This window comes from Orcinus orca, chromosome 6 (genome assembly GCF_937001465.1).
Source record: "Orcinus orca chromosome 6, mOrcOrc1.1, whole genome shotgun sequence".
In the NCBI taxonomy this organism is placed as follows: domain Eukaryota; kingdom Metazoa; phylum Chordata; class Mammalia; order Artiodactyla; family Delphinidae; genus Orcinus; species Orcinus orca.
In genome coordinates, this window is record NC_064564.1 from 22,957,005 (window position 1) to 22,982,025 (window position 25,021).

Sequence of the window (25,021 nt, forward strand, 5' to 3'; positions counted from 1 at the left end):
CTTATGGGGCTCTCTATGCAATTCATTTTATCTATGTGAAGTGGGTTTGGGAAGAGAGGATGAGATTATCTTGGAATCTTGTCCTTCTTGAAGAGTTTAGTTTTAATCTTTGAATGTCCAAGTGGCATCTCTGAGGTTCTCTGCATAACTGTTTTGTGCTTGCAAGAATCAGTGCTAAATGAGAAGCTAAGATTCTTGACTTCTAATCTCAACTCTCACTCAATGACTGTGGCAATTCAGAGTTTAGGTTTTCTTTCCATAAAATGCAGAGATACCATTACTTCCCTAGTATGACAATAAAATAACACACCTAAAAAATGATAGGTGTAATTATCTAGGTAATGTAGTTTTAAAGACAAAGCTTACTAAAGTTTCACCTGAACATTGGAGGCTCCATAAATACTATTTCTAGGTAATAACATTAGAGTGAATGAAAATGAATGGAGAGGGGCGGAGTCGAAAGGGGCGGAGTCAAGATGGCGTACTAGGAGGACGCGGAATTCGCGTGTCCTCACAACTAGGGCACCTATCAGGCACCGGTGGGGGACCACGGACACATAAGGGGACTGGAGGAGCCCCCAGTGACCAGGTAGAAGCACGGAGAATGGGGGGAGTGAAGGGGGATGAGAAGTGGAGGCGGGATGGGACTGGCGCCCCTGAGGGGCGGCTGGGGGAGGGGAAGGGATCCCACGCTGGAAGGGGTAAATTGGGGAACCACTGGGGGGCAGAGGATCAAAAGGAAGCGTGGCCAGGTTTCCTCTGCCCACTTGGACCCTGAGGAACCTGCTGATATCCTGGGCCTGATCCTCTACCCACCGAGGCCCCCTCCAGCCATGCTGGCCCTGAGGGAGTGGGAGGGTGAGAAGGGGGAGCAAAAACAAAGGCCGGACCTCCGGCACCCCTGAGGGGCGGCTGGCGGAGGGGAGAAGTTCCTACACCATAGGACCCACCCACGGTTAGAGGGTCCAGTGGGGTGGGGGAGACCCTGGCAGAGACGGTGGTCGTGGGACATGAAGGAATGGAAGGGAACGCAGCCAGTGCTTTCCCTGTCCACTTATAAAATGGGAAGCCTGTTGGGCTTGCGGGCCTAATCCTCTGCCCTGGGAGCCTCCCTCCTGCCGCGCAGAACCTGAGCCCCACCCCTACACCCCCAACCAGGGCCCCACCTCTACACTCTGAGGGCCCCTCCAATGTGCTCAGCCTAAACCCCACCCACACACGCTCACTCAGGGCCTTACCTCCAAACTCCAGAACCCCACACTCCAGAGGCCCTCCTTCCAACGTGCTGCCTCTCCCCTTCTGTGCACTTCCTAGGCAGAGGCCCTGCCCCACGCTTGAACATCACCCCACCTAGGTCCTGCCCCACGCTCAAGCGTCAGTCCCCCACCAGCCTAGGTACCGCCCTACCCAAAACCCCGCCCCTGCCTAAGTTCCACCCCCTGCCTAAATTCCACTCCCATAGCCAAGGATTTTTTTTTTTTCTGTGTGGTTTTATTTTACCTTGTTGCAGTTGTTTCAATTATAGTTTTATTTTTCCTAATATATTTTTTATCTTTCTAATTTTTTTTTTTTTTATCCTTTGATATGGTACTGCTCCTTCCTTTCTTTCTGATTTCTTTGTTTGTTTTTAACCATGCCACAAAGCTTGTGAGATCTTGGTTCCCAGGCTGGAGGTCAGGCCCAAGCTCCTATGGTGGGAGCTCCGAGTCCAAACCGCTGGACTAACAGAGAACCCCAGGGAATATTGATTGGAGTGAGGCCTCCCGGATGTCCTCATCTCAGCAACAAGACCTGGCTCTATCCAACTGCCTGCAAACTCAAGTGCTGGACGTCTCAGGCCAAACAACCAGTAAGACAGGAATACAGCACCACCCATCAAAAAGAGAGAGAAAAAAAAAAAAAAGAAATGACAAAAAAATACGTTACAGACAAAGGAGCAAGGTAAAAACCTATAAGACCAAATAAATGAAGATGAAATAGGCAATCTACCTGAAAAATAATTCAGAGTAATGATAGTAAAGATGATCCAAAATCTTGGAAACAGAATGGAAAAAATACAAGAAACATTTAACAAGGATCTAGAAGAACTAAAGAGCAAAGAGTGATGAACCACACAATTACTGAAACTAAAAATACTCTAGAAGGAATCAATAGCAGAATAACTGAGGCAGAAGAACGGATAAGTGACCTGGAAGATAAAATGGTGGAAATAACTGCCAGAGAGCAGAATAAAGAAAAAACAATGAAAAGAATTGAGGACAGTCTCAGAGACCTCTGGGACAACATTAAATGCACCAACATTTGAATTATAGAGGTCCCAGAAGAAGAAGAGAAAAAGAAAGGGGCTGAGAAAATATTTGAAGAGATTATACTTGAAAACTTCCTTAACATGGGAAAGGAAATAGTCAATCAAGTCCAGGAAGCACAGAGAGTACCATACAGAATAAACCCAAAGAGAAACACACTGAGACACATATTAATGAAACCATCAAAAATTAAATACAAAGAAAAAATATTAAAAGCAGCAAGGGTTAGTGTTAACATACAAGGCAATCCATATAAGATTAACAGCCGATTTTTCATCAGAAACTCTGCAAGCCAGAAGGGAGTGGCAGGACATATTTAAAGTGATGAAAGGGAAAAACCTACAATCAAGATTACTCTATCCAGCAAAGATATCATTCAGATTTGACGGAGAAATTAAAACTTTTACAGACAAGCACAAGGTAATATAATTCAGCACCACCAAACCAGCTATATGACAAATGCTAAAGGAACTTCTCTAGGCAGGAAACAGAAGAGAAGGAAAAGACCTACAAAAACAAACCCGAAACAATTAAGAAAATGGTAATAGGAACATACATATCGATAATTACCTTACACGTAAATGGATTAAATGTTACAACTAAAAGGCAAAGATTGGCTGACTGGATAAAAAAAACAAAACCCGTATACATGCTGTTTACAAGACACCCACTTCAGACCTAGAGACACATACAGACTGAAAGTGAAAGGATGGAAAAAGATATTCCATGCAAATGGAAATCAAAAGAAAGCTGGAGTAGCAATTCTCATATCAGAAAAAATAGACTTTATAACAAACACTATTACAAGCGACAAAGAAGTACACTACATAATGATCAAGGGATTAATCCAAGAAGAAGATATAACAATTATAAACATTTATGCACCCAACATAGGAGCACCTTAATACATAAGGCAAATGCTAAAAACCATGAAAGGAGAAATCGACAGTAACATGATAATAGTAGGAGATTTTAACACCCCACTTTCACCAATGGGCAGATCATCCAAAATGAAAATAAATAAGGAAACACAAGATTTAAATGACACATTAAGCAAGACATTCTTAATTGATATATATAGGACATTCCATCCAAAAACAACAGAATACACTTTCTTCTCAAGTGCTCATGGAACATTCTCCAAGATAGACCACATTTTGGGTCACAAATCAAGCCTTGGTAAATTTAAGAAAATTGAAACCATATCAGGTATCTTTTCTGATCACAACGCTATGAGACTAGATATCAATTACAGGAAAAAAACTAAAAATTACAAACACATGGAGGCTAAACGATATGCTACTAAATAAACAAGAGATCACTGAAGAAATCAAAGAGGAAATTAAAAAATACCTAGAAACAAATGACAATGAAAACAAGATGACCCAAAACCAATGGGATGCAGCAAAAGCAGTTCTAAGAGGGAAGTTTATAGCAATACAATCCTACCTCAAGAGACAAGAAGCATCTCAAATAAGCAACCTAACCTTACACCTAAAGCAATTAGAGAAAGAAAAACCAAAAAAACCCCAACGTTAGCAGAAGGAAAGAAATCATAAAGATCAGATCAGAAATACATGAAAAAGAAATGAAGGAAACACTAGCAGAAAATCAATAAAACTAAAAGCCGGTTCTTTGAGAAGATAAACAAAATTGTTAAACCATTAGCAAGACCTATGAAGAAAAAAAGGGAGAAGACTCAAACCAACAGAATTAGAAATGAAAAGGGAGAAGTAACAACTGACACTGCAGAAATACAAAGGATCATGAGAGATTACTATAAGCAACGATATGCCAATAAAATGGACAACCAGAAAGAAATTGAAAATTTCTTAGAAAAGCACAACCTAATGAGACTGAACCAGGAAGAAATAGAAAATATAAACAGACCAATCACAAGCACTGAAATTGAAACTGTGAATAAAAATCTACCAACAATCAAAACCCCAGGACCAGATGGCTTCACAGGTGAATTCTATCAAACATTTAGAGAAGACCTAACACCTATCCTTCTCAAATTCTTCCAAAATATAGCTGAGGGAGGAAGACTCTCAAACTCATCCTATGAGGCCACCATCGCCCTGATACCAAAACCACACAAAGATGTCACAAAAAAAAGAAAACTACAGGCCAATATCTCTGATCAACATAGATGCAAAAATCCTCAACAAAATACTAACAAACAAAATCCAATAGCACATTAAAAGGATCAAACACCATGATCAACTGGGATTTTTCCCAGGAATGCAAGGATTCTTCAATACATGCATATCAATCAATGTGATACACCATATTAACAAACTGAAGAATAAAAACCATATGATCAACTCAATAGATGCAGAAAAAGCTTTTGACAAAATTCAATACTCATTTATGATAAAAACCCTCCAGAAAGTAGGCTTAGAGGGAACTTACCTCAACATAATAAAGGCCATATATGAAAAACCACAGCCAACATCGTTCTCAATGGTGAAAAAATGAAACCATCTCCTCTAAGATCAGGAACAAGACAAGGTTGCCCACTCTCACCACTATTATTCAACCTAGTTTTGGAAGTTTTAGCCACAGCAATCAGAGAAGAAAAAGAAATAAAAGGAATCTAAATCAGAAAAGAAGACATGAAACTGTCACTGTTTGCAGATGACATGATACTATACATAGAGAATTCTAAAGATGCTACCAGAGTACTACTAGAGCTAATCAATGAATTTGGTAGAGTAGCAGGATACAAAATTAATGCACAGAAATCTCTTGCATTCCTATACACTAATGATGAAAAATCTGAAAGAGAAATTAAGGAAATACTCCCATTTACCATTGCAACAAAAAGAATAAAATACCTAGGAATAAACCTGCCTAAGGAGACAAAAGACCTGTCTGTAGAAAACTATAAGACACTGATGAAAGAAATTAAAGATGATACAAACAGATGGAGAGATATACCATGTTCTTGGATTGGAAGAATCAACATTATGAAAATGACTATACTACCCAAAGCAATCTACAGATTCAATGCAATGCCTATCAAATTGCCAATGGCATTTTTCACAGAACTAGAACAAGAAATTTTACAATTTGTATGGAAACACAAAAGACCCTGAATAGCCAAAGCTATCTTGAGAAAGAAAAATGGAGCTGGAGGAATCAGGCTCCCTGACTTCAGACTATGCTACGAAGCTACAGTAATCAAGACAGTATGGTACTGGCACAAAAACAGAAATATAGATCAATGGAACAGGATAGAAAGCCCAGAGATAAACCCGTGCACATATGGTCACCTTATCTTTGATAAAGGAGTCAAGAGTATAAAATGGAGGAAAGGCTACCTCTTCAATAAGTGGTGCTGGGAAAACTGGACAGCTACATGTAAAAGAATGAAATTAGAACACTCCCTAACACCATACACAAAAATAAACTCAAAATGGATTAGAGACCTACATGTAAGGCCACACACTATAGAACTCTTAGAGGAAAACATAGGCAGAACACTCCATGATATAAATCACAGATCCTTTTTGACCCACCTCCTAGAGAAATGGAAATAAAAACAAAAATAAACAATTGGGACCTAATGAAACTTAAAAGCTTTTGCACAGCAAAGGAAACCATAAACAAGACCAAAAGACAACCCTCAGAATGGGAGATATTTGCAAACGAAGCAACTGACAAAGGATTAATCTCCAAAATGTATAAGGAGCTCATGCAGCTCAATATCAAAAAAACACACAACCCAAGCCAAAAGTGGGCAGGGGACCTAAATAGACATTTCTCCAAAGAAGTTATACAGATTGCCAACAAACACATGAAAAGATGCTCAACATCACTAATCATTAGAGAAATGCAAATCAAAACTACAATGAGGTTCACCTCACACCAGTCAGAGTGGCCATCATCAAAAAGTCTATAAACAGTAAATGCTGGAGAGGGTGTGGAGAAAAGGAAACCCTCTTGCACAGTTGGTGAGAATGTAAGTTGATACAGCCATTATGGAGAGCAGTACGGAGTTTCCTTAAGAAACTAAAACTAGAAGTATTATATGACCCAGCAGTCCCACTACTGGGCATATACCCTGAGAAAACCATAATTCAAAAAGAGTCATGTACCACAATGTTCATTGCTGCACTATTTACAATAGCCAGGGCATGAAAGCAATCTAAGTGTCCATTGACAGATGAATGGATAAAGAAGATGTGGTACATATATACAATGGAATATTACTCAGCCATAAACGGAAACGAAATTGAGTTATTTGTAGTGAAGTGAATGGACCTAGAGTCTCTCATACAGAGTGAAGTATGTCAGAAAGAGAAAAACAAATATCATATGCTAGCACATATATATGGAATCTAAAAAAAAAGAAAAAAAATGGTTCTGAAGAACCTAGGGGCAGGACAGGAATAAATACACAGACATAGAGAATGGACTTGAGGACATGCGCAGGGGGGACGGTAAGTTGGGAGAAAGTGATAGAATAACATTAACATATATATACTACCAAATGTAAAATAGCTAGTGGGAAGTAGCCACATAGCACAGGGAGATCAGCTTGGTGCTTTGCAACCACCTAGAGGGGTGGGATAGGGAGGGTGGGAGGGAGACACAAGAGGGAGGGGATATGGGGATATAGTATGCATATAGCTGATTCCCTTAGTTATACAGAAGAAACTAACACAACACTGTGAAGCAATTATACTCCAATAAAGATGTTAAAGGAAAAAAGAAGAAAAAAACATGTGAGCTACCTTTGTAGGCTAGAGATTAAGGCAAAATAACCATTTTTTAAAAAAATGAATGGGGAAAAATAAATTTAATTACTTTTTTTGAGTCTCTCCTGCCTTTACTCTGATCTTCTCAATAGCAAAGCCGGGGCTGCTCCACCAGTTGGACCAGCTGAAGTATGAATCGCTGATCCATTTGAGTTTCAACATTAGCAGTTCTCCAATATCCACCTCAGTGTAAATTAGAAAGGAGTATGTTTTATTTGTGGAAACTTCAGGCCTGAATAAAAAATCAACATATTTGGTTAGTTCTGGAAAGCAGGGTTTTTTTTTTTCCTTTTTCTTCCTCCTAAGATATAAATAGCTTTACTGTTTGGGGAATATTTTTCAAATGCAAAAAATGTCCAACAAAATATGCAAGATGCATGTCAATGGCATTTAGTGTATTTTAAACGATATCTACACTAATGTGTACCTTTAATGTATTCCAACTTTTATCCTAACAATATGAACTATGTAATATAATTCTTAAGAGAAAAAAGTTCATAAGTCCACCATTTAGAGATATTATTTTCATTTTCATATATTCCCTTTCAATTTGTATTGATATGTGAACGTGTCCTTTGTTACAGTCATAGTGTACATAATACAATTCTCTTTTCTTTCTTTGTTCACTTCATATTTTATCTTTCACTTTTTGCCATGTTTTACCTAGTTTTCTGTAATCACAGTTTATAGAGGCTAGATTGATTTTCTTGATTTGTTAAACCACAATTCACTTAGCCATTGCCTCAGTTTTGGACACTTGCTTTGCTTCTAATTTATGCTACTATATGTACCACTGCAATGAACATCTTTTGCCATATAGCTTTTTAAAAATTTTTCTGTTAAATATGTGTTTTTCTAGGTGTCCTATGCCTCTTCTGTTCCTCAGACCAATGATTAGAACAGGAAGCAGTGCCATGATAAACCCACATGCTGGAGGTCATGTTCCGTGGCTACTCACAGGGTGAAAGGGATGTTCTCACTCTCGGCCACAGTGCCATACAGAGAGATCTCGAAGGCCTGGTTGTTGTGTGTATCACTCTCAGTCCCAGAAAAATGTATCTTTACTTGGTAATGGAAGACTGTAGAGAGAAAAGCAGAACAACCTCTGATCAGTCTTTATGGAACACTACAGCCTAAATAAGCAGGCAATTCTGAACGACAGACAGTATCTTACTAATGATCAACAGGAAGTGCTCATACATGACTATAATTATGTGTGGCTTGGAAAGATTTCTTCATGTCTGTACAGTGCTCACTACTAGAAAATTCAGAATTTGAATTCTACTCCCTTGCATTAAAGTGTGATTGTAGTGGATAGGAAGAATCCAGGTGTATCTGAATTGCTAAAGCCAACCCAGAAAGTAGTCAACTTTGATGGGGTACTAGGAAGATCAAACCAAGAGGCCAAAATTCCCGTGAAGCTTTCACTATGAACTCCACCTTTCCTTGGCTGTTTTGTCCCTTAGCATCTGGAACAAGCATATTTGGTATTTTTTACTGTCACTGTATGTGACCTTGTTTCTTCATGTTTCTTGGGTATGTCTGACCTCCCTACGCTGTATGTAGGCTCCTTCAGTTCAGAGGGTCACATGTACCTTCTATTCTCCACTGTCTAGCACACAGTCAGTAAATAATAGGCCCACAATAACATTATTTCATTAAGTCACCAGTGAGGCTGTAAAGACAGCCAGTTCCTAAAGTGTTCTGTATTAGAGAGAGCCTCCAGAAGCAGGTACTTAAACTTCCACACCTCCTCCTACTCTCCCCATCTCAACTAAAAACCCTGAGTAGATGGGATGCGGGAGAGGTTAAGGGATAGGAAAGGCAGCAGGCTTGCAACACAGCTGTAAAGGATGAAGAGAGAGAGTTTGGATTAAATGGAGCCCTTGCAGGCATCGCCACAGACCAGAGCAAGGGAAGTCTGACTGCCGAAGTGTCCCCGGAGAACACTGAGGCAGGATGCTGGGGATGAGTGAGCCCTGCCCAATTCTTCAGAAGATTATGGTCTCCTCTATACCTGACACACACTTCCCTACTCTGAAAAGTCAAGGAAACTAAGGATTCCCTCATTGCTTAAAATGTTTCCTTGAATTATAGATGCTCCAAACCTCTGGACCACCAAATGCACCTCTAGATTCTAACAAACCACCTTAAAAATGGGTGCCTCTATCAGATATATTTTACCCTGGGAAACTGTTCTTCAACGCCATCTCTTCCCTCATACTTCCACCTGGACTCCACATAAACTAGCCTTTCTGATATTAGTCCCTCTCTCTAGATTTATCTGATTATCTCCTCTTCCTGTCTCCCTTCAATTCCTGCAGGTCTTGCTCTGAACAAGCTGCCAAGTTTGAAATTCAACTGTGAACAAATTCATGACAAAATGGGAATATCTTAGAAAGTTTGGTATAGACTTCCCTCCCAGGAATAGTTATATTTTCAAATACAGGTGGTTCTTGCCTTCACTGAAAGCAGACTTTAGGAGTTTGCAAACTTTTTCTATAAAGGGCCAGATAGTAAATAATTTAGGCTTTGTGGGACCAAATAGTCTCTGTCCCAACTACTCAGCTCTGCTGTGGAGGCATGAAAGCAGCCTTAGTCAGTACAGAAATGAATTAGTGTGGCTATATTCTAATAAAACTTTATTTACAAAAGCAGGTGGTGGGTTGGATTTGGCCCACGGGCCATAGTTTGCTGACCCTGGATGAATGGTTTCAGATTAACTTGGAGCCTGGTGCTAATGCAGTGGTCCATGCTAATGGTCACAAGTACAAAGGATGGTGGCAAGCAGGGCTGCTCCATAGAGCAGTGCAGTTGTGCCCTGGGTCTTACTGGCAATGGGAATTAGGAGCTTCAGTGAAATGGATTAGTACAACTCCTTCTCTACCAACAGAAACACAAGTGAGGGATCGGAGTTTAGCAACATCGTTTTATCATCTCTGTTGCAATGGACAGAATCAGTACATGTGATGCAACAAGCATGATAAGAAAAATAGGATCAAATCAATTTTCCTATTTACAACAGTCTCCAGCCTACCTTTGTAGGGCATCTGAGAACGAGTCTTCAGGTACATTTTGCTGCTTCTTTTGGCCCTGACTTTATTGACCTCATAGCCCAAGTTGTTGCAACGGTTCTTTCTGCAACTCAGGCAGAGCCCTTTTTCAAAGGCTTCCCTGGAATTGCACCGGTAGGCCTTACTTGGATTTTCTTCATTCAACAGAGAGTCAATGAAGAGATGAATGGAACGCTCGTGGGAGCACTTCACTAGCTGGTCCACATCTGGGGCAAAAGAGACACAAAGAACATTTCAACTCTGTGACAGTCCACAATGAGTGTTTCGTCTTGCATGTCTAAAATAGTTGAGGTGTGGTGTTAGAATAAAATGACCCCCTTGATTGTAGGTCCTATTTAAGGAGGTACTCTTGGTGGCAGCTTCTCACCTACCCCCAAGAGTGCCAAAGTTGCAAATTTATAGGGAACTTTTGATGTTTTTGCTGTCCCCATTTGTGAGTATGTTTATGAAGCTATAATAAGAGACATCCAAGATAGAAGTTGATTTCCCCCAGTTTATCACAACTTTCTCTTATATTGAAAGCATATAATACTTCTAAATGCTTCTAGAAACATAACTCTAGAAACCACATCATAAAGGGCAGGCATAATTGTTAAATTAATAGTATTTTATCATAGATATTGATACTATGTATAATTGAGGGGTGTGTCACTGCTAATGATTTTTACATTAAATGAATTATAGAAATAATCAGCAATGTCATAAACGTGCAGCTATTACCATAAGCTTTATAACAATTGAAGTTAGTAACATTATGCTGTAAATTCTATAATATATGCCCCAAACACCTGAGCATATTGACTACAGGTAGGTCCCATTGTCCACAAGATATGCAAAGGTCCCTTAAAACAAATCATAAAATTAACACAGCTAACATGATTATTAAAGTAAATATTAAAAACTAATATTAAATTGTATTTTCTTCTTAAAAATTTGGAATATTTATTCTTAGGGAATGGCGATTTTTTTCTGATTTGTACATCTCTTTAAAAGGCTGACAAAAGAAATTTGGACTAATTAACATGTCCTTTACTTTTAGTAAAATTCAGAATAAGTCTACTTGTTTTGCAGCTGTATTCAAAGTTTAGCATGTAGCCAGATAACACTTTCAAAGGCAGTGCAGTTCTCTTGTCTAAATCTCACCATGTTTTTTTTCCTTTTATTACTGCAAGTGCAGTAGTTTACAATATAAGTGTAGTTTACAATATAAGATGAAATGTCTCTCTGGCCACAGGAAGTACTGAACCTCTGAGGTGGTCATGCTAAATGTGACAGACTTCTTCAAAGTCTAAATGTGTGTATTCAAACTATGTACTTGTGGAGAATGGGTAGGACACTTGGTCAGTAAGAGTTAAGGTGAAAACTTACATTTAATTAACTTCTAAATTATATTTACCTCCAAGGCCTCTTTCTGCAATCACACGGATAGCTTCTGCAATGTTACATCCTGGTTGGAAAGTGCCTCCGTTAGGATAAATGTCAACATGCCCTACTGGTTTCTGAATTCCAATACTTCGGCCAGGTGACCCTCTGGTGAAGGTGTGTAAGACATCTACAAAATCCGCATCATCTGGAGAAAGGCGACCTGGGGCTTCTGCATACTCAAAGTTGGGTCCAGCTGGATCTAGGCCTTAGTGGGAAAACAAAAAGTCCTCAGAGCTTTTTAAATTCCCATTAGTTTTAGTCTCCTCCAATATCACCTTATCATTCCATTGTTCATCGTTTGAATGTAAATGGCAGCCACATAGATTCTTATTAGCACCTCCTATTCTATAGTGACTGGATTTTTAAATTACTGAGATTCATAAAAGCAGCTTAACTCCTTCTCAAATAAAATTTGAGTTTCTCAAACTAGCCATTAAATAACAATTTTCATTCAGTATGACTTGATTCCCTTTTGTATCAATAAATTATTTCTGAGCCTGGTTAGAAGGCGTTTATATAGTGCTAGGCTCTTTCTTCCTCTCTACACAGGCCAAACAACCAATTGCTATTGGCCCAGATGACAAGACTCCTTTTTCCAAATGGCCTCTGGTGTTGGTCCTTTTTCATTTTTCCCAGTATTGATGTGAGAGGTGACATATGTGTGTGCAATAAACTATCAAAGCACAGAGCAGAGGGAGGAGGGAAATGGGTTTCTCAGAGACACCACTGGGCTCTCTGTGCTTAACTCTGCACCATTTCTCTTCTACTGTTGTTAGACAGTAAGCTCATGAGAGCAAGCGTCTGTATTTTATCTTACTCCAGAAAAAGATCCCTCCCATGAGATAACCAAATGGCCAGGTGTACCCAGAAGACTACCACTCACATATGGTTGTTTGACAAACAGTCTGATTCTCTTTCAGAAAATGACAGGCATCTCAAGTCTTTTGTTATAAGAAAACTGGCATTGCTTTCTTACCAGTAATTCTGTTGACCTTCTTATTGGTCAGACTTCCTGCAATGCCAGCAACATGGGCTCCAAGGCTATATCCCAACAGATGCACATTGTCCAGAGGATAATTAAATTCATCCTTTGGAAGAAGAAAAGAAAAAGGTATTTGATATTTTACAGTTCTTTGCAAAATATCACTGCTAAAAGTTTAATAGTATTCCCACCAAATAAATAAATAAATAAAATATATTGTTTTGAAAATATAGGCAATACTGAAAATTAATTCTACTTATTTTAATTTCTTGTTACAGATGAGAGGAACATATACTATAGTATTGAGATTTTCTCTTTCCTTAATAACATATTTAAATTAGAAAGTTTTCCCATACATCTGAAATAAAAATGTATGGAAACATGAATTTCCATACATCTGAAAATACATGTATATGTGTATATTTATATATAGATATTTGTATATATATTGAATAGATACATACATATACAAATATATATTTAACTCATCATTCTCTACTCTAAATACCCTGCATCACTTTATTCTTTAAGGTTAGCCAAGCAATGACTTAAAATCAGAAAATATTACAGGGGAAAGGACCACAGACACGTTGAGTCCAGTCTCCTCATTCAACAGATGAGAAGTCTGAGGTCCAGGAAGGTGATCTGATTTGTCCAAATTCACTCTCCTGGTTAGCAAAAGAGTCAAGAAAAGAACTTTTATCTTTTAATGAGCAGCCAATAAACAGCTTATTTTTTACCTCCAAGCATCTGACTTAAATAATTTGGTCCTGTGAGAGTATTAGCTTCCTTTCAACCCCGAGATACTTTCCAAAGGTAATTTTCAGAGAATGGCCTCAGAGAGCCAGAGGGAGTAAAACTCCTGACTCTCAGCACCTCATATCCTACAGACTTTTCCTGCCATTTTTCCCTAGTTCATCTCCATCACTCCCTTAACCCTCAACAAAAATCTGGATCCTTAATCCACACTAAGGAATAAGTACTATTAATATTTTTGTCAAAGAGATTGATATTCTAACAGGTCAAACCCTGGATAAAATTTCCATGTGCCAGCCAACTGGGAGGGAAGGATTTGGGTGAACATGACATCTCCTCTCTGCCCTGAAATAACAAGCTTTTGTCCCTTCTGCCCACTTAGTTCTTGGTCTCAGCAAATCCATTCACCATGAAAATATCAAAGGACAGGGCAGGGCAGGACTATGCCTTATGGGCTTTATAGCTTTATCATTCTTATCATAATGATGCTTTTAGTCAGAAAATAATGTCCAGGCTTATTCTAAAGATATGAGTTGACCCAGAAAATATCTATATCTAAGTGAAAAAGAGCAACAACCAGTCATTAATTCAGCTGTAGCCAAGAGATCTATTTTGGACATACAAGGCTCCTTCCCCCAGTCTTACCGCCATCCAGTTGATAAACTTGGCCACATCCTGTCCCACCAGTTTGGTGTACCCCGCAGACACAGGATAATGCTGCTGGGCCCGTGACAGCCAGTCCACCACGATAACGTTGGAGTCCGGTTCCCTCTTGTACAGGGCAGCCACGAGTTTTGGCACCCAACTCTCATACATTCCTGTCACCTGAAGAGGATGATACCAGCATTCTTAAAATATCCACCAACAACTTGTTATAGATATGACAGCCCAATACACCTACATTAAATGGAAAAAAGAAACAAACCCATGGGAAGCCCATTGGCTCAGACACAAAACTCAAACCACAAGAGTATTCAGAGTCTTCTGCCTGACCCTTCTGAGGCAAATTTGTGTACCCCAAAGAAGGACTGTGTTGAGCTCAGGAATGGCAGACTGAGGTTTCAATTTTAAAAGCATATTTTATAAATTCAGTAAAACTTCAATAATTTATAGTATTAAAAGGAAAAATCAATCTGAATAAGTTAAAAATTTGCAGCAGAATTACAGACGATTTTAAAAGAAATTTAGTTTAAAAAAAAGAAATTTAGTTTAAATAATTTCAATTAGGCTAATAAGTTAATTGGGAGATGTGAATGCCCTTTATTCTTATAAAGGGTCATTTACGTACATTTGATGTGATAATGAAAAAAATAGTTTTAAACATACTAATCTATTCCAACAGAAGGTAACTTTGTTTAGCAATCTCTTCATACATAAGAAAATTATTAGTTTCAGTTCAGACTTTTTCACAATTCTCTCAAATTCTTGATTATCACAGTGCAAATTAATGAGGCTTAATAATTGCATTTCCCAAATTATTAGATTGGTCCTGTTTTGGAGATAAGCAGACTGCCAACTGTAATTCTTTGCTTCTTGTTGATAAAAGCCCCCAAATTCAAAGTCAAAAGACTTATGCTGTCAAAGAAGAGACATTGGACATCTTTGCAAAGATGTTTACTTTAAAATAATCGAAACACACTAAAAAACTGCAGATGATAAAATTCCATGCCTTCCTGCCAGGAGCCTGTACACAGCAACAACCTACTTTAAATCCACAAATCTATCCACTCCTAATATTACCTGAGAGCAGATCATACTGTAGCCACAGTAAAGGTTACTCAACTATGTACTCGACAGGAAAAGATTCTGAAATCCATGTTTAAGGCAGCTTTTAAGGGGAAGCTCGTAAAACCTATATTCTTCTTAGAGTAATGCCAATAGACAAAAATAAGACTCTTGAATTCCCAAACCAAGGGACTTCATTTAAAACTTTGATCTTTTAAATCTATGCTTCCATTTTGTTTAGTCTATTTTCTAGGCTAAAACATTAAAACATGAGCTCTCTCTTCACTCCTGACACTAACTGCACAATTTTTAACCAAATTGTTGTGCTCTGTGGAAGGAAAAAGCAAGCCTGGGACTCAGGAGATCTTGGTTCCAATCCCAGCTCTTCCACTGATTACTTCTATGAACACAGGCACTGTGTTAACCTTACTAGGCTACCTATAAAACAAAGCGGTCAGAATCAGATGACCCGGAAGTTACTCTCCACCTCCAAAATTTCTTCTTGTGACCATTTTGGTTCCCAATCTACTTGCAGTGATCAAATGCCAACTCTATAATCTATTTCCAGCATGAGGAGAAAACAAAAAAGAAAAAGCACATAGGTGATGTGAGCCCATTAGGAACATGTTTAAGTCTTCTTTGAACATGTCTCAGTGAGGCTGCTTCAAGCCTGGGTACAGCCTGGGTCTTTGGAGGAACCAGCTGGAATGCCCACCCAGCAAAAAAACCCTAAGGAATTGGTCCTGCCTCCCTTTCTCCTCTCTTAGAGGTTGAAGGCTGGCCACCCTTTGCAGCTGCCTTTTGAGAGAGGATGATGTCATTTCTTCAGAATGCAATGTTAATCACTCCTCTCAGCCAGGGGTGAGGATATCCAACACCACAATGAGAACCCTGGACTTAAACACAAGCAGGTGGCCAAGCTCCAGGACAGCTGTGTCTGACTGCCTTCTGGCAGGTGTCCTGTGCACACTGCATGCTAAGCATTCTTTCAGGTTCGTCAGAGCTGCAGAACAAAGCTGCAGAACCTCCTCACTTCCCCTAGTCCTACGCCCTTGAGTCGCTGAGCAGCTTACCTCAGACACGGCAGGAAAATCTCATTTGCTCTCTGCCCCTGTTTTAAGTTTTTCTGTACTATCAGTGTTTCTAAATTAGGTAATCTGTCAAAGGGCAAGGAACCCAACATACTCCTACAGTGAATGATACTTTTAGTAACTGCCTAACAACCAATCTAATTCTTTCTTTTTTTAATTTAACATAAGACACTGCTATAAGTAACCCCAACAAAGGGGTGGAAAACAAGGACCCAACTTCTTCAATTCTGAAAAGGTATTATTTCCTAATTTTTTCTTCTGTGCTTCCTTAAATCAGTACCAATTTTTAAAGGCTTTGATTCTTGGGCATACAGCTGAACTTGAAGCTCTCCTTGCCACCTGCCCCAGGTGGTCCCACTGAACCAGCCAAGGAGTTGACTGAAATGGCTGAGATCGGTTATCCAGCACGGCTGGATGAGTTATAGCACATACCGACCAGCTCTGTACGATGAAACTCAGTCCCACAGCGAGTGGCCCAGCCTCTGAGCCCAGGCACTCAAAAAAGTCAGGACATACGATGTGAAGAATATAAGTGGGCTTATTGGGCAGTAGGGCTAATGATAGAAATCGGTGCTATCTACTGATACTAGGTGAGTCGTGTCATCTTAATGTGAGAAGGAAATGTTTTTCAAATATTCTTAAATTATAAAATTCTCTCAGGGATAAGATTGAGATGCCTGAGATATTCAATTTATTTCTGTCATATAAATGTTTATTAAGCTTAAACTTTTTTGAAAAGTATTAACAGCCAAGACTACATACAACTAAAATGTCTCTAAAATCACCAAAGATTATGTTTTCCTATTTAAACCTCTTAAAATATAAAAAGATCTACGTTAGGAACTTGAATATGTAATTTTATCATAAGATATGTAATTTACTGTTACCTCTAGTAAATAGATGTATTTTATTAAAATAAACATTCCTGTGAATTCTGTTACTAGTTGCCTTCATCTCTATAAAAGTTATAGCAATTGTCCTACACTGTCAATAACAAAGGCACTTATGTAGGAAAAGAAATCAGGACTGGAAGTATCAATTGTTAGCTAATTCATCTCATTAGAATTTAGTGTCTATTACCTTATTCACAAGCTCTGACACAATGGAAAGATATTATCTCTTTAACCATCAATTTTATATAAGTCCTTTTTAATAAACAGTAAAATATGCTCACTAAGGAATGAAAATATTGAAAACAAGCTAAAGTAGTTAAGTAAGAACTATACCATATAAAGTGACTAATTAGCATATCTATTCACATTCTTATCATGTCGCTGACAGTTCCCTGGCTAGCCCTCTTTAATCTCAAGGAAAGCTCCCAAAAGTTTACAACTGGAGAATGTTGAAAGTGGAGGGACGTCTAGTCTAATCTCATTGTTTTACAGATTAGTAAACTGAGGCCCAGGGATGAGAGGTATCTGGATCCACATCACAGAGCTGGAGAATGGCAAAGCAGAACCAGAACCAGCACCTCCTCCCTCCACTCCAGCTCTCTCCTCCCCCTTACAGGTTATCTTCCTTAGGAAAGGACTTTGGCGAAGTGCTGGACGAATCAGGATCATGCCAGTTTTCCATTGTCTCCTCTAAATGGTAACCTATATTCTTCTCTGTACTTGAGCAAAGGCCCAGGGGAATGGCTGGTTCAAGGTCACAGCTAGGTACCGTGGTAAAATGAAGGCTGGCACTGTCCAGAGGAAGTACCCATGAACCTTTGGCTTTAGATTCCTCAGTCCCCACCCCGAGCCAGAATTGTCTTTACTCAAGTTTTAAAGCAAAGCCATCTCTGGGTTCCCATCACTGGGCTCCCAACAACTGGGGCAAGACAATCAGAATGCTTGGTTCATGCCACTCAGCTCCTTCCTAAGGAGCCTTTCTTACCGTCCAGCCGTGGAGCACCATAAAGGTTTTGCTGCTGTGGTTAAATTGACAGTTAGCCACAGATTCTGTCACTCCAGGAATGAGGTGGCAAGTGTCCTCAGCTGTGTCTTTGGGGGTCCTGAGAGCAAATTTACTTTCGATGTCTATAAAATCTTTTCCTCCTGTAATTCCTGAAAAGGAAAAATTGGATAAGAGCTTAATTAGACGGTTGTTTTACTTGCTGGACTGATATGTTTTAGATTCACAAGCAAAACACCACCAATGCTATTTTTGTTTCTAAAGTTAAAAAAAAAAAAAACTGAATGTGGATTGAAAGAGAATGACTGATCCTCCAGCGGTGCTCAAAGTTGACAGAGACAGCCTTAAAATAACTGAGTTAAGTAATATTGACCTCTCCTGTGTCTTCCATCCTTTTCTTCAGCTCTTTTTCAGTCAAGGGGTGTGTGTGTGTGTGGTGTATACAGTTTCAAGTAAGACAACTTCTATTTGGGAATTCCTTAATTAATCTTCTCTCAAAATATGAATTTAAGTGAGTTAGCTGAGGTTATGCTGCCAATAGTGGGAGAGAGAGTAGGGACCAGAACCCAGGTCTCTTGGTTGTAGTTCTTCTAGAGAACACTGGCTCAGGGCGCTTGTGTTGTGTAGTTCCACTTACTTCATACATGATTTCACCCTCTTTAAATCTCTGATTACATCAAAAGATTGTCTTCCTGCAAAATATGATACAATAAGGTTTGTTTGAAGGAAGGTTGTTTTCTTTTCACTAGCATTATTTTTTTTAATTTTAGAAAGAAGAAAAGTTGGAAACATGGGGAAGTTTTTGTATGGAATCATTCCCACCAGCATGGCAAGATGCATCACTTTAAAATGTTTTTAAAAATCCTTTAGCGGGTTGTTCAGAAATATCTGTGCTATGTGTGAGTTATGGTTAATTCTTCCCCCCAGTATTTCTTTTCTCAATTTTGTCTCTACAGTCTTCCACACAAAGTCCTTGCCTAAAGTACTGTAGCAAAGGTGGTTTTGGAAAGAATCCACTTTGGTTCTTCATGGTTAATCCCAAAGTGAGTCAGGAGAGAAAGAAAACTTTGGCCTATTTTTTGACTCTCTGGACAATACTTCTGAATGTTGATAAATGTTCACAGGGTATTTGTAGGTAGTACATATAATATCACAGTGAACATTTTAAGTAAATTGTATTGCAAATAAAATCAAACTCTTTTATAAAGCAAGCACACCAAAGGGAAGTTATATTAAGAAGTTATCTAATTTCTGGTCAAGTAAAAAAGAAGTCAAAAAACCTATCCATTCACTACAAGAAGGTAGTAACTTATACATTTTAGATTTGGCTATTTAAAAGTTTCAAAAGGTAAATAACTAAGGTTGCTTAGAAATACTTCTAATTTCTTAATCTAAACCTTCTTCCTTTTCACAAAAGTTGAAAATCCATAATTTCAAATAACCTTGCAAAAGTCAGACCAAAAATTAAAATAAGAATGATATAGTACAGTGAAAGTACAGGCATTTGAATCAAATTTATCATATAACTTTCTGAGGACTGACCAGCATTCTCCTTTTTAATTATTTCCCAAAATTCCTTAAACAATAGTGTGGTTGCTTGCAAGTGATTCATTATATGTAACAAGTTGATCTCTCTCTCTCTCTCTCTCTCTCTCTCTCTCTCTCTCACACACACACACACACACACACACACACACACACACCTCTAGCACCTAAACATACTAAGAAGATTTATTCAAATAAAAGACTGTGATAGACTATTGATATTTAAAGCTTTTTTTTCATTTCCATATAGTAAAATTTCACTTGAAATCCATTCATTAATCAAGAATATTCTCTGCCTCTCAACTCATTTGAAGACGTGGGTTTTCCTTTTCCTTCCTAACCAGAAAGCACTCTGGTGGCCTAATAATTGATCTGATGGTCGAAAAAAATTATAGATTTTTAATCTGATTCCACTTTCAGATTCTGCCCAAGAAGTTCTTTTACTGTTAGAAAGTGCTTTAGAAAATTGAAAACTAAATTAACTTTACCCTCTATATATTTGCTCTATATCAGATAACTCATGTTTCCTCTCATAACAGTCTTATTTTAACACGTTCGATCAGTAAGCTTTTTAAAGCAGAAATACTCTAAACAATCTGGCAGACAGATCTTGCCCACTACCTATTTGCCAAACTGATATTTAAGATTATTGCCTTGCATAACTCCAGAGGATACCAGTCACTTTTATTCTATTTTTTCCTAGAATTGTGCAACACTGTGGCTCTGGTATTGCTGGTGGTTTTGAAAACACTAAGAATATTCTTTGAAATTATTAAGGCAGGATTCCAGTTTCCCACAACCAACCTTTTCTGTTGGGTACATCACTTGTAAAGAAAAATGATAGGAAATTCATACATTCTCAAGCAAATTTGTATTTGGAAACTTTTGTTTCACTTTTCATGGAATTTTTTTTTTCATTTTAAGTTACAGAAAACATAATGAAGCCTTTGACAAGAAAATAATACCACTCTATATGCCACGTGATGTTTTCAATTCTATGTTTGTTCTTTATATGAAATCATAAATGTTACTGGTGTTTAGTCAGTCTTTCCCTCTCTTTGGCGTTCTGACAGGTATTTCCACGCTACTGGTGTTTCCAACCCCTCAAGGATGTCTTGGCATTCTAAAGATGAGTGTGCTTTCCAAACATCCACCAGCCCTCACACAACTGACTTAGGCCAGGAAGAGTTAGGGAGAAGGATGGACCCTGATTTATGGGTCATCAATTCATTATGGGTCATTATGAGTATGTTTAGTTGACCTAATATATACACTGGGATTGCTCCTGGCTGGCAGATGAACTGATTTGGCTCAACTGCTGCTAAAAAAATTATTGTTTTTCATACATGGAAATGATATTAGTGACTCTGCCCTTAGCCCTTTAAGGGGAGAAGGACCTTTCACCAGATCCCCTTAGAAATTAAAGCCATCTTAGAATAGTGTGTGTCAGGGGAGAGGTGCATAGGTTTAATCGTTTATAAGGGCCGCTATTCTGAATTTGGCTTCTCATATCAGTAACGTCACACCATCAGACCTGTTCTTATCAAACACTAAGGGGAGAGATTTGGGGGCACCAGGAAAGTTACAAGTTAATGCATTTCTTGATATTATCTTTATCCCTAAATTCCTAAATAGATAGCTAAAAATCTATGTGTATAAACAAAGACAAGGAGTTATCTTAATATGGATAATAACTCACAGGAATGAAATTAGGCTGAGAAGTCAAAGCACTTTAAGGGTACATTTATAGAGGGTACATTATAGGAGGAACATCGAGCACCCCAGGAAAGAGACTCTAAAGGCAGTTCACAGTTATCAGGTAAATAAGATTAACATTTATATGAAGACATGAGATACAAGAGCTCAATTATAATGCAATTCTCTTAGAAGTTTCTACTTCCTTTCTCTCTTTTTCTTTCCTCTCTCTCTCTCACACAAAAACACACACTCCTAAAGAACTTCATCAGTAATTCACCTCCTCTCTGAGGCTGATGGTCACAGTCATTGACAGCTTCTGTAGAATGCTAAAAAACAAGTGAAAAAAAACCCAATGGGGGTGGGGTGGGGGGTAATCAGTGCTGTTATCTGACTGAATTAATTGAGGTTTTCAGATATTCCAATGTAAACAATGTGCCTGACTTACCTAACAAGCTGATTTACTTTTCATTTTTATAGAAAAAAGTGTTTGCTAAAATAGTGGCCGTAAAATGTGCAGCCCAATTTCTCTTCCCAGAATAAAGCAAAAAAGGAGGGCTGAGCTAAAAATACACTGCCTGAAAGAAAGTGAAAATTTCCCATTGTCAGTCTTCCCCAGTGCCTGACTCCCACCTTTCCATACAGCTATTCATCAATCACTCTCTTGCTGAGCTCTGCTCCCCTTGAGGTGGTACCTGCTACTTTGCTGTCATCACCCAACATGTTTAACTCAGATGTTAGCCTAGAAATTCACTATGGCCAGTCAAATAGAACTGCAGCTACTGAGCTCTTCAAATTTCCTAATGGGGCCACGCAGAGGCTGTGGTGCCTCCAAGAGCAAAGAGCTGAGGGCAGTGCCTGTATCCTCATATTTTTCCTAGAAATCGAGAATGAATAAGTAAAGTCAGAGCCCAGAGGGGGTGCTGCTTGCCATTCCCTCACACTTGTACCTTTCTACTCTGAATTTCTTACATTCCTACCTAAATTCATTTGGAGGATAAAGGGGGCAGAAATTTGCTGTGTTGGGAGAGCCACAATATAAAGGGGAAGGGGGGGGCAGTAGAGTGAGAGTGGGAGGGAAGGATGAGAAGGATTAATTTCAAGTCCACTTCAAAATGATTCCTCCCTTACAAAGCATTTACAGCCATGAAAAGCATGTGTTGATTAAAATCCAATTTAATTCATTAATCACTTGTATCCATTTACATCAAAGAGTAAAGAATTAGAGGGGTCTAAGAAAACGCTTTTTAGAATTTTTTATTTGAGTATAATTGCTTTACACTGTTGTGTTAGTTTCGCTGTACAGCAAAGTCAATCAGTTATACGTATACATATACCCCCTTTTTTAGATTTCTCTTCCATCTAGGTCGCCACAGAGCATTGAGCAGACTTCCTTGTGCTATACAGTAGGTTCTCATCGGTTATCTATTTTATACATAGTAGTGTATATATGTCAATCCCAACCTCCCAATTCATCCCATCCCCACTTCCCCCCTTGGTATCCATCAGTTTGTTCTCTACATCTGGAGGGGTCTAAGAGAATTTTGAGTCTGGTCCAAACTCCTCATTTTAGAGTTGAGGAAGCAAAACCCAGAGAGGTGACCACTGACTAGCCCAGGAATTTAGGGTCCTGAATCTCTCAGGGAGTCTAGAAAAAACTCAATCTGTGGATGACACTTATTTGTGTGTGTTTTTTAGTCTAAATAACATTACTCTGTAGTGTACTTTCTGAAATAAGAATTTGGAGTTTGTTCCAACCTTTTTCTTGGACCGTGTAAAACACTATCCAGCAGCACATGCTACTTCATGAGATGTTTAAGACTTTCTAATTGAACAACTTAGTGCTGAAATAAAACAAGCGTTTAGCAGCAACCAAAGTCAGAGACAAACTCGACCATAACGTGAACCACTGCAGACCGCGCCGCCTGAAAGCACAACCAAAGGACACCGCCCTAACTGCAAGTCCACCAAGGAAGAGAAAAGAAAATGTTGCCTCCTTGCATGATTTGCTTCAGTTGCCTTTTCAGTTGCTGCTGTGTGTTAACTGAACCAAGGTTCAAGTTACACAGGCTGCCTCTACTGTGGCAGGTCTCGGGCTGGGCGCTCACCTTCCCTGCAATAAAGAAATGCACATCCGGCCTCGAAGCCTCAACCCTGGTGAGAGGTAACTGGGGTTCAGCCAGTGGCCTCCCGGCGGCGCCCAAGAAACCCCAAGTGCTCGCGACCGCACCGCGGGGCAGGGCGCCCGGAGCCGAGCTCAGCTCGCAGGACGGTAAGGGTAGCCAAGTGCAAACCTGGCAACCCCCAAGTCAGCGGCCACAGACTGCTGGTCGCTCTGCCACGTTTTTCAGGAGGGTCAACCCTTCGCTAGGTTTGCTGGCCGCTAAGAAAAGCCGAGCGTACAAGAGTCGAAGTTAAACAGCTTCCCCGGCGCCCCAACTCTTGCAGGACGCCGCGTCCCCAGGACTCCGCGTCCCGCGTCCTCTCCTCCCACCTCCACGTGCAGAGCAAGAATGTCCTGTACTCCTAAGTGGCGGCCAACACCTCCCCCCGCGACCCGCGGCCACGGGCCAGCTTCTCCAGGAGAAGGGGCCACTTTCTAACCGCGCTCTCAATGACGGGGACTGAGCCGCGGCCAAGGCCAAGCCAGGGTCACCTTGGCTCCCTTGCCTTTCATTCCGGGCCCCCCCCACCCCGAGCGAAAAGGTTGCTGCAGGTCACCGCCATCTGAGCCCTTCCTCCCGCACCCCTGGTCCCGCCCCTCACACTCTCCCCCCCCCCCCCCCCGCTCCCTTCCCTGCTGAGCCCAGGCGGCCGGGAACTCAGCCTCAGTCAGAGTGGAGGGGACAGCGCGGGAACGCGGGAAAGAGAGAAAGGAGAAGTGGGAGCCGCCCCAGAGAGATCGGAGGAAAAATTCCCTCCGTGGCCCTTCCAGATCCCACCCCGGTGACCCCTTCTGGGGCAAGCGCTCGGGCTAGGAGAGTCCCCGGCGTGCATCGCAACCCCTTCCTACTTCCTCCTTCCCATCTTCACAACGTGTGCAAGTGGCCGCTGAGCAGATTCTGCAAGTGGAGGGGAGTCTGCGCGCAAAACTTACTGTCGGCGGTGGCCACCCCTCCGCGGGAGACGGTCAGACTCTGAAGCCACACGCTCAGAGCCACCAGAAGCAGGGCTTTGCTCTCCATCTCGGGGCGCGTCCCTCTGTGGGAGTTACAGGGCACCCGGCTGGAGCGGGGACAGACGGATGGACCGGCTGAGTCTGAGGCGGGAGCAGGCTGGAGCAGCGGTCTGGCGCAGGGCAAGTCACCCTTTAAAGAGGAGGCAGGACAGCTAGAAGTGGCAGGTTTCCTCGGAGAAGGAGGAGGAAGAGGAGGAGGAGAAATTGAGTCTGACACTGTTTCCACTCCACGGCTGCTTATGTGATTGGAAATATGCAAATAAACCTCATCACCTATTGGCTATAAAATCATAAGCTGGGGGGAGGGTCCTAAATTCACTTCCAAATAGTTGAGCAAATTGTAATGAGGATCAACCCTGCCAGCAAGAAGAGGGGGAAAGGGCAGAAAGGAAATTTTACTTTCTCTATGAGGCCTATTTGCTTTTCCTAAGGGGTCTGGCTCTCCTGGGTGCCTGGCACAAGCACCAAACACAGGTTTATGTGAAATAATCTGGAATCACCAGTTTTCCAAGGAAAGGAAGTTAAGTTGTTAAACTACCTTTGGTCAACACTGAAACCCACTCCTCTCTTGATGGATCCTGT

General features: G+C 40.2%; 1 protein-coding gene across 1 annotated transcript in view; it reads right to left on the minus strand.

The window, feature by feature from the left end:
* The window catches only part of LPL (lipoprotein lipase), a 29,667-nt gene extending 4,916 nt beyond the window's left edge, over positions 1-24,751 (minus strand). Inside the window, exons 1-8 of the mRNA XM_012533321.2 lie at positions 24,359-24,751; positions 18,004-18,173; positions 13,955-14,134; positions 12,548-12,659; positions 11,543-11,776; positions 10,110-10,352; positions 8,031-8,151; positions 7,122-7,304 (exon numbers count right to left, since the gene is read on the minus strand). Coding sequence (XP_012388775.1) covers positions 7,122-7,304; positions 8,031-8,151; positions 10,110-10,352; positions 11,543-11,776; positions 12,548-12,659; positions 13,955-14,134; positions 18,004-18,173; positions 24,359-24,446 — 1,331 coding nt within the window. The 5' untranslated portion in view covers positions 24,447-24,751. The remainder of the gene's footprint in view (positions 1-7,121; positions 7,305-8,030; positions 8,152-10,109; positions 10,353-11,542; positions 11,777-12,547; positions 12,660-13,954; positions 14,135-18,003; positions 18,174-24,358) is intronic.
* Positions 24,752-25,021: the final 270 nt, after the last annotated feature.